Raw genomic sequence first — 10,670 nt, 5'->3', positions numbered from 1 at the left:
TTGCAGGTAAAGGATGAGATTGCTGGTCCCATTGCTGCCCCAAAGCCAGCTTTCATGCCAGAGAAATCTGAATCTGCAGCAAGCAGGGGCTGGCACACAAGAATGGCTGCACTCAGACCTCTCCTTAACATTCTTTCTCAGTGTCCCCAGTCAACACATTCCTGTTGATTTGAGAAACTTCAGCATCTTTACCTGGCTGTATGGTGCATTTTGTGATTGAAGAAAAGCCATAAAATCTTGAGAACAGAAGGTAGTGCAGACCCAGCCCTCACTGTCCAGCAGGACAGACCCCCAGCAAGTCTGTGGCAGGACCAGAGTGACACATCCTATAACATCAGGAAGATGACAGCACCAACTAGAGAAGCAGAACAACAGGTTAGAGGGAGGACAGAAGGTCTGCCTCATTAGCTGGGAACTGTGACCTCACTGACCTTCAGTCTGCCTGGTTCTTGAAAACTTCCTGCGTAACAACTCCAGGAGAGACCAATTCCCGTCTGAAAGCCTTTGCTTACCTTATTATCTCATGTCCCGATTATTGTGTCTTTTCCTATTGTCCTGACAGCTCCAGTTCATCATGGTGTCAATGAAGAATGCTGCTGCACAGATTGCTTTTCATCATCAGTTTTATTTTCCTCTATTTTTTCCTCCTTCTTCTTCATTTTTACCTTCACTTTTAAGGCCTTTGCTGGCTTATCCTGTTCCTTTCTCCCATTCCTTGCAGAAACCCCTCTGATCAGCCAGCAATGCCAGTCTCCATCATTTAATTCCTGCCTTTTCAAACCTTCACTCTTAGTCTCTGCTTTGCTGCCCTTCGTATTTTAGCCGGGGCAGCACCACTTCTGCAAAGGTAGTTTGTTCACATCCTCCTGCATATTGTCCCTTTAGGCTGTGTTAGCACAACCCCAGGTAACAATCAGACTGCTGGGATACTGATCTGGCTCACATCACACTGGCTGATGCCACCTCAGAGTGTTCCTGCCCTGCTTTCTCTGCTTGCAGCTGCCATGTCTTTCTTTAGCATATGACAGTATTTGGGGTAGAGACCACCACTCTGCTCTGTGCTTATGTGGTCTCTGATGAAACAAAATTCTGCTTCATTATTTGGTTTGCAGGAGCTGTAATATTAAATAGCTCACATGTGAAAGGAGTGGGCTGGATTTGATGGAAAATCAGCTGATGTATATAACTGCACACAATCACAAACACAGCAAGAACTAGGTCAGTTTGCTCATGCTGTGCCAAGGTGAATCCACACAATAAAAGTCACATCTTCATAGAACCAGAATGGTTTGAGTTGGAAGGGACCTTAAGGATCATCTCATCCACCCCTGCCATGGGCATGGACACCTTTCACTATCCCAGGCTGCTCCAAGCCCCGTCCAGCCTGGCCTTGTACACTTCCTGGGAGACAGGCCACAGCTTCTCTGGGCTACCTGTACCAGAGCCTCACCATGCTCACAAGGAACAATTTCTTCCCAATATCCCATCTAATCCTGCCCTCCTTCAGCTTAAGGGCTTTCCCCCTTGTTCTGTCCCTCCAAGCCCTTGTCCCAAGTCCCTCTCCAGCTCCTGGAGCCCCTTTAGGCCCTGGAAGGGGCTCTGAGGTCTCCCTGAAGCTTTCTCCTCTCCAAGTGAACACCCCCCGCTATCCCAGCCTGGCTGAGAGCAGAGGGGCTCCAGTCTCATGATTAACTCAGTGTGCTCCTCTGGACTTCTCCAGTTCTGGAACATACACAGTTATTTTTAACATACTTTCAGATGTTTCTTATTGCAGAGAATAAGTTTTCAAGAAGAATCACAACATTGGCAGTTACTCTGCGCTTATGTGAAATATGTAAATATTCATTCCCCTGTCCCTTTCACATGCAGTTTTAAGTCTCAATTTTAGGAGCACTAAAGTTTTCGCTCACAATAATCGATGGGAAAATGAACGTGCAGGTAATGTAACTTTTTTTTCCTTGTTTTTTAGTAGTACAGAAACGTTGGAATTTCCCGTTTAAGGCAGAGCGCGTTGCGTCCCCTGCTGCGCGCCAGAGGAACTGCGTGTGAGCAACACCAAAATGCCCCAACTTGCTGCCATCCATTCCCGGTATTTTAAACACAGAAAAGGATATAATCCAAATATCGGGCAGATCTAAGGAAGGATTTAAGCCAGAAGCAATAAAGTTCATTACAGCAGTGTGCCTTTAAGGGAAAAGCTACTTGTGAAAGAAAGGAGGAAGAAGCAGGCTGTGACAAATGGAAAAATAATCAGATGTAAATACAGAAAATTAAGTCAATCTTTTTCTGTTGGTTTAGCAGTGGTACTTTGCCCTTCAGCAATGTGTATTTGGTAAATACTCTGAGTAGGACATTCATAGTCTTTTCTTTCTGAGAAGAATAGCATGTTCCCAATTGTTTAATGTTGTGGCTAAAATTTTTGTTTCAAATACAAACAGAGAAATTTCATAAAAAAACCCCAAACAAACTATTGAGATCCCAGCAGTAAGAGCTTGACATAACCCAGCTTCTCTCAGAGCTTCAAATGTCCCTCACTCCCCCTCACACGCTGTGAGTCAGCAGGGGAGGAGGATACTTAGATTAGAAACACCAAACTGTGGAACAATCATTACACAAATGTTATTTTGGTTGCACTTCAGATGCTCCTGCAGTTAAAATCTGCTAAATTAGGAGAACTGCAGTGATCAGAACCTCAGCCAATACCTGAGTTCTGACTTGATGACCCAAACTTGCAGCTCCGAAACAAGGCTTTATGCCACCCAAAAATATGATTTATAACCCCCTTGTTACAAGTAAGCACAAGATTCATCATTTCAGCCTTCCTGCAGTGCTGGCACTGAGCACTGTCTCTGCTGCTTTTGGTTATCTGGTAATTGGGAGACAACAGGAATCAGATCAAACTGGGCCCTGAAGCCTGAAGTTTCAGGCCAGATCATCATCTATGTAAACTGGCATGAGGTTGGTACATCACTGGAGGCACATGACAATACAATGTCACTCCAAAACAGATCAGTTTGCCTTAAAATTGTCTTGCTATAACTATCAGGAGTCTTTGGTACACAGAAATGTCCACGCTCGAGTGATAAGCATGAGCCTCGGAGTGAGAGTTCTATTATTCAACCCAATTTTGCATTCCAAATACCCCCATCCTACACAGATGTTGAGAGTACTGTTTTTCCCAACACCATCAGTCCCAACAGGAGAAGCTCTGCAGAAACAACCAGAGAGGAGCCTGTGTGGAGCAGAAATTGCCATCTGAATTCCTGCATTATGCACTAAATGAAACATGTGATGGTTGCTTCAGCCTTTATTAGCAGCGACACAAGGAAGCTTTTATCTTCTGTTTACTGGGATGGAAATAAACACAAAGAGTTAATATGTAACCATCCTTTTGTGGGTGCCCTCGTTTTAAGGGAAGAGCACTGGCCTGGGGGGCACTCGGGACGTCAGGGACTGGCAGGGATGCACCCCCTGGCACTGCTCGGGTGCGTCGTGGCTCTGAGCCACTGCGCTCTTGCGTCCAAAGGTGAGTGTCTTCCACTTCCTATGGGCAGCCCCATCCTGAAGTGGGAATGGGTGAAACTGGAGAAAACAATGGGATTTTAAAGCCTCTAGATAATCCTGGTCAAGAGTTTTGAACAGGGGTTTTCTCTAAAAAGCTTTTCTTCTCTTTTCCCTTTCCATTCTTTCCTCTGTCTCTTCCTGTGGTGAGGTGAGTGGCTGTGTACAAAAGTATAAAATGAAGGAAAGCAGAAGAAATGCTGACAGATGTTGTGGGAGCCAGGCTGCCTGGATGCCAGGGGGAAAGTGTGTGTGCCAGCAATTAACCTGCTCCATCTCTGCTCGTCTGCTCACTCCTCCATGCCCGCACAACTCCTGCCTCACTTTTCTCCTCCTTTCCTCCATGCCAAGGGCTCTGGGAACTGTCTCATGTCCCCTCTCCCTGTGTTTGCCATTTATTTCTCCATCCTGAGCCCCGTGTCCCTCTGTGCTCTCCCCACAATGCCAGCAGGAGCCTCTCTTTGTGTCCTCAGCAGGAGCTCAGGCTGCACCCTCTGTTCCTCCGTTGCTGTTCCCTCCTGTTCTCACCCTCTGGGTGATGAGTTGTTCATGCTGTCAACGTGTTAGAGCTGTTTGGGAATCAGAGCTGTCTCATGTAACAGAGGGTCTACTCCAGTGAACAGAAAAATTGGAGAAACCAGAGGAAAAAAAAAAGAAACTTAATTACAAGAAAAAATACCTGATTTCAGGCTGACCCCACCAAACTGATTTAGATTAAAAATGAAAGGCATTCGTTTGCTTCTAAGTCCCTCTCACCCTGTTTTTTCCAAGGTAATTTACTGTAATTGACTCACTTTGTGCACCACCTTCATAAATCTATTTTGAAGGAAAAGTGAATTTTAGTTTAAAAAGTGACATAGAATCTAATTGGGGCCATTGATAGAGATGCTGGGGAGAAGAACAACATGTTTTTTTCTGGTTAATACTTACGGCCACCATCAGCTGCCTCAGTTAAGACAAAAGGACAGTGTAGCTCAGGGCAGGGAGATACTGTAACTCATAATAATAGCGAATCCTCTGCTACTGTTGAGAAATAAAAACAGCTCCAGTTTTTTTACCCAATTTCTTGTAAAATATCTCCTCTCCTCCAGTCTGTCCCAGGCCACCAGAAGTTCTCTTTGCCACAATTAATGTAGACAAAAAGGTGTATGAAGTGGGTGAGGAAGTGGAATACACCTGCCGGCCCGGGTTCATGCCCAACAGTGGGCAGAGGAAGTACACCTGCCTCCCGACCGGCAAGTGGGCCTTCAACACCCTACTCTGCCTCCGTGAGTAACAGCAACTCCTGCTCCTGCATTTACGGCGTGCATGGATCTGAAAAGGACATTTTATAATCCATGTGAGGAATGGGATGTATTTAAACAGATCTCTCTCCAGAATACAGATCTCTCTCCAGTTTTTCCTCCCTCACTTGTTGGAAGACAGCAAGGCGTAGGGGAAGAGGGGTGGTAACAGGGGAAGGATCTTCCCATCCATGTCCCACACTTCCCTTTAAGCCCCTGCTCCTGGATGGGGATGGAGATTGGACCTGACACTGTGAATCTTCATCTGCCCCAGCCCAGCAGCACTTATTCTCTAACAGCACACACTGCTTGATAACCCCTGCATTTATTGCATTCCTCAGTGGACATTTTTATCATTTCAATGTAGAGAAGTTACGTTCCTTAGACAATCAAGTGTTAAAAATATTTAATCACAAAAACTTGTATTTTGATAGACACATAGAACAGCCAGACTTGTGGAATGTAGTACATGGGAGTGGAGAAATATGAAAGACACCAGGATGAATCTTTATGATCTATCTACTTGTTCCCATTATAATGAAATTGTTATTTCATGCCTAATGAGATAATGTTATCCTTTTTTAAAAAAATATTTAATACACAGCAAAGAGATGTCCCCCTCCTCCCCCGCTGAAGAATGGGAAAATGGATTTTGAAGAGTTCCAGTACCAGAGTACTGTAACTTTCTCATGTGATCCAGGGTAAGTGTTCCCTTCCTCATGCTGACAAATAAACAACCTAAATCACATTGTAGTATCACCCATCTGCAAGACAGAGAACATAGAAAACTGCACATAAAAACTCATCTACATTTCAGAAATCATTAAAAAAAAGCCTGTCTGGTGATCCACCTCTGTCCAGTCTTGGCTATAACATTATGGAGCTTTGCTACTCCAAAGAAAAGTCTTACAAACATGGAAACCACCAAAATAGCAGAGATAGGGATTTTATGCAAAGATTTATTCTGGACTGCTTTCCCCTGCTTTTCAAATCCTCTTGTTACATCATGAGATGAAATCCAACAGCAGTGAGTAGATAATCTCCATCAAAGTTATGCTGTCGGGCTCTGGAGACTGGAAATTGTGTTTCTATGCCTTTCCAAGCTCAGTAAATGAAAACATGAGGTTAATCCTAACTTACCTGCAGTAAATGCACTTCTACTCAAGGCTACTCGTTAGCTTTAGAAATGAGGATGCATTTTAAAAAATAGTTATGGTAAATGCAGGGAAGTATTTGATAGTGGCAGGTATTTAATTGTACTTGGGTAATTAATGACTGAACAGTGCTTTCCTGGAAGGTCACAGGTGAGACACAGCCTAGAGCTCACTGAGAAGTGCCAACAGCCTCAACAACTTCCTTCTGTAAAACAGGAGCAAGATAAGGAATAAATAAATTCAACTATGACACCAAATGTAGCAATGGGACTTCATTTGATTTTGCTAATTAGAATTTACTGGTTTTCAGCTGTGTGCTATTGAAATGCCAGACACGTGATGAATATTTCTTTAAAACCCAGAGTAAATGCTAATAGTGTGAGTGCAGAGGATGGGAGAGAAGTGTGTAATGTGCATATGGAAATTGAAATGTCTGTGACTAAAATACAATAATGCACCTCAGTGACTTTAGTTCTTAAGAGTGCTGAGTTCTTTCCAATATTTGATCCTAATTGCCATAATTAACTAGGAAGTCCTCCCAAGAAACCATAACATTTGCATTAGCAATCACAGATCAATGTTTGCTATTTACATACATCCATAGTATTAATCAATCGTAGAAATTAATATGTAAAACAGAATATAAAGTTGAAACAACAAAATGTCTTCTTGTATCAAGCCTTCTGCCTGGATCTTTGCAATATTTGAATATTAACAATTTTTCAGATCTGATTCTAGAATTCCTTTGAGGTCAGGAATTGCTAAACTAAAGAAGGATTTCAGAGTTGGACTCTTAATTCTGTTCATGAGAAATGACAGATCTTTGATTGATCTCCCTGTTCTGATAACCAGGACTGTTTGTTTCCAGCTACAACCTCGTTGGGTCAAGAACAAGCCAGTGCATGGCAGATGGAAAATGGACTGGAACTTTTCCACAGTGTCAACGTATGTGTTTCAATAACAAAGAACTATTCTATCCTTATTCCTATTCCAGAACAATTGCATTCCATTGCTCAAATTATATATACTCTTATTCAGAAGTCTCCTCTAGTGCTGTGCAAAAGCTGGTCAGGAAAAATCAAGCAGAATGCTGCATATTTGGTTTTATATGTGCGGATTTTAGAGAAATACACTTTAAAGGTCTGTACAAAAGGTCGGGATCAGGGATGCTATTTACAGGTGAAGGTAAGATGCTTATCCACTCAAATTCCTCCTCCCTGTGTATAAAAAGAGGATATTGTCATGCCTTTGTACTTATGCAGGGTTTTGCTATAACCTATCCTGCAAAAACACGTTACTGAAAAGCAATAATATTGTCTGAAAAATCCAGGAAAGCTCATGAATTCCATACTCTGAGGCCCCTGTCACTTTTAATTTAAACTATGTTTTGCCAGTTATGATTCCATGTGGGTTCATGTAGTCATAAGAATGTTGCTCCTCTGATTCTACAATAATAGTATCTTTAAGCCTTAATTTTCTCAATGCTGTGCTTTTGTAGCGGTGACTTGTGCACCTCCATTGCTCCCGGAATTCGGGGTCCTCTCTTACCGTCGCTTAAATCCTGGAAATATCTCTCATTTCCTGGACACGATCCTGTTTGAATGTGTCCCTCCTCTCGCCCTGATTGGGAATGAGACAGCCACCTGCATGGCCAATGGGACCTGGAGCAGCATTCCAGTGTGCAAGGGTGAGTAACTCACTTTTATCCACACCAAAAAATATTACTGAAATTATATATACGGAACTAAATGAACAACAATATTTTAATTTTTTTTTACAGCTGTTATTGCAAACACACAGCACAATTATTCTGCAGTTGAATTCTGCAATCATTCAGGCTCGTGGTTCAAGGGGATTGCTAACCCACGGCACACAACCGGATTGACAAAATATTTGCTGCAGGTGTAAAGGTTATATAAACAAACCCTGCTAAACGTGGTGCACAGTGGGAAACCTGAGCATGGCCTCCAGTGTGCAGCCAAAATTTGATTCTAAGTGCTCAGATTCACCTAAGAAACAGTCAACCTGACTCTCAGTCCTAAAAACTTCCCTGCTTTTAGTAAAATTACACCATGTTTAAATCATGTTATAACCACAGATTGCAATAGATGTGTGTTTAAAACAAGAAATGTTTATTTATTTGTTGTGGTTTTTAAGCTCTTTCCCCTGGCTGTGTTTTCCTGTGAAAGAGGCTGCAATGAACCACCATGAAAGATTTTATCCATTTTTCAGGGATATAATACGGTGTCTTTTTGACCCATGACACTGATAAAGCTTTGGTTTTGTCCCCCAGTTGTCACCTGCCCCACTCCAATAGGAATAGAAAATGGGTTCATAGAGTTTGCTGTCCGCAGAACGTATCACTACAACGAAAGTGTCAGCTTTGGCTGCCAGCCTGGCTATGTGATGGAGGGATCCAAGCATTCCCGCTGTGAAAACACTGGAAACTGGTCCACGAAGCCAGCCTGTAGAGGTAAGCACACCCCCTCTCTTAGAAACCAGGAATCAAACTGAATTCTTCCATCAGACCACTGCTCTGACTGTTGAGTTGTCATTCCTTTGTGCTAGAGCTGTGCTCAAGAGGAAGCCAAAAAAGGAATTGCAAGGCCCTGATAATCTAAACCCACTCCCAACACTAAATGTTGTATGACATGATGTATCTGAACCGACTTCAGTGATCAGCCATGCAACTTTATTTTGTCTGAGTATTTCCTCTCCTCTTCCTATTTCACACCATTAGAAATTTTACTGAGGCTGGATTTTCACTGGAAGCTTTTGACCCTGTACTTCAGGGTCTGAAGTTGTTCAGCATTTTAATACCAGCAGAAGTTCTGTCTATATGTGGGACACATTTTCATTCCCAAATGTCACCTATACAGAATTCTGATGGCATCTAATCTACCCCCTTTTCAAACCTGTTCCTTATAACTGGATTTTTTTACAGCACCATGTAAAATACCAGTTAAGAAAGCTGTAGTATTGTACAATGGTGAGAAGAAGAGAGTTCAGAATGACCTGAAGGATGGCATTCTGCATGGGGAAACTGTATCCTTCTTCTGCAAGAACAAGGAAAAATCCTGTGCCTACACTGTAGATGTGGCATGTGTGGATGGCAACTTCACCCTCCCTGCCTGTTTCAAAGGTATGAGCCAAGCTGATCACAAACCAGCTCCTGGTGGAGGAATTACAACTGCTTTAATGTGGGGGACAATGTCATAATTCATCTTCAAGCCCTACTTGAGTGGCTATTTGAGTTATTGGGTATTTGAGTTATTGGGTATTTTGGAAGAAAATGGCCTGAGGAGAGAATGCCCAGCAAGAATTTTATTTTGGTTGTGTCAGAGCCCTGCTTTAATTCCTCTCCTGTTCTAGAAGATGTTATTTAAGGGTGGTCTAGCCCAAAGAAAAGGCCATACGTGAAGTATTCTGGGATTTCACAAATCCTTGGATCAGCACCTTCTTTAGGGATAAAGAGCCTGAACACTGCTGCAAGGTTGAGAACCTGATGTATTCCCTCCTATTCTGGTGAATTATTCCCACCTTATGCTGATAAGAAAAACACTTTGGACCGAGAGTGTTGAAAAGCAGCTGAGAGCTGTGGGGAAGAGTTGATGCTGGAGGAACTGCTTCACAGACACACAGGCTTTTAGAATAAATAAACAGACATTACCAACTTTGTTAGCAAGAGGAAATGTTTCACATTTGTTTTGTCAATATTCATTGCATAGAATTTTCCTTGTAAATTTTATTTTCATTTGTAAGTGAAGGAAAAGCACAGCCTATGCACTATGAAAACATCTCTCCTCACATCTGGCTTCTGATACACGTAGCTCAGCTTTATTAAGATAGAAATTAAAACAGTGTATTTCTTCCACCACTTTCACTATGATGCAAAGATTGACTGCTCACCTCGCTGTTGTTTTCAGCTATCACACGTTTCAAGAATTTAACCCAAGCTCTTCACTTGTCTCCAACAGAACGTGGCTTTTTTTCAACTCTGGTGAAGAAGGACCCCTCAGACATGAAAGCATGTGAAGATGAAGCCTGAAGCAGAGAAATAACACAGTACGAAGTTTCTGCCTTACTGAGACAGAACATTCCACATATGAGAGGAAAACTTAGGTCTTGTGAACGTAACTCTGGTCCTGTGAGTGTAAATTTCCAGGTGAACTCCGGACTCTCTGAAAGCTCTTTTCCCTCCCACCATCCCCACCAGTCTCTTCCACATCATTTCAGACATTAACTTCCATTCTCTTGTCACTGCTTTCTTCCAAATCCCTGCACTACTGCTTCTCTTTCCACATTTCCAACGTTTATGCAACTGTAAATGACTTCCTCAATAGCAGTTGCTTTACAATAAAGTGATTTTCAGCCACTACTGTGTTCTTATTTAATATTACCTAATCATCAATCAGATCCTTCATCTCTGGACTGATTTATAGCAAAAGGCCTTAATCATTAGTAATTACTGGGTTCTGATTCCATTAGCACTCCCCTGTGACAGGGAGTGGACCTTTAATTATAGAGAGACAGAGGGTCATGAGCCTGCGATTTTCCAGAATTTACGTAAGTAGAAAGACTGAGATTTCCCAATGAGTGTAGAACCCAAGTATCCAACCATGATTTAAACATCAGTATGATCAGAGAAAGGATTTTTAATATTTCTAAAAAA

The 10,670-nt window shown here is 42.4% G+C and overlaps 1 protein-coding gene across 2 annotated transcripts; it reads left to right on the top strand.

Annotated features, from left to right (window-relative positions):
- Nucleotides 1–3,371: 3,371 nt before the first annotated feature.
- APOH (apolipoprotein H) lies at nucleotides 3,372–10,373 on the top strand. Of its 2 annotated transcripts, XM_048323926.1 has the most exons (8): nucleotides 3,411–3,526; nucleotides 4,653–4,829; nucleotides 5,449–5,545; nucleotides 6,867–6,943; nucleotides 7,497–7,685; nucleotides 8,292–8,471; nucleotides 8,943–9,140; nucleotides 9,976–10,373. In XM_048323926.1, the coding sequence occupies exons 1-8, from the start codon at nucleotides 3,463–3,465 to the stop codon at nucleotides 10,044–10,046; spliced, it is 1,053 nt and encodes a 350-aa protein (XP_048179883.1). In that variant the 5' UTR covers nucleotides 3,411–3,462; the 3' UTR covers nucleotides 10,047–10,373. The 2 variants fall into 2 exon arrangements, with proteins under 2 accessions (XP_048179884.1, XP_048179883.1); XM_048323927.1 differs by lacking the exon at nucleotides 4,653–4,829 and having other exon boundaries at nucleotides 3,372–3,526.
- Nucleotides 10,374–10,670: the final 297 nt, after the last annotated feature.

The sequence above is a fragment of the Corvus hawaiiensis genome, chromosome 19 (assembly GCF_020740725.1).
Source record: "Corvus hawaiiensis isolate bCorHaw1 chromosome 19, bCorHaw1.pri.cur, whole genome shotgun sequence".
In the NCBI taxonomy this organism is placed as follows: domain Eukaryota; kingdom Metazoa; phylum Chordata; class Aves; order Passeriformes; family Corvidae; genus Corvus; species Corvus hawaiiensis.
The sequence above is the reverse complement of the archived record's forward strand: the minus strand, read 5'-3'. Positions and strand labels throughout refer to the sequence as shown.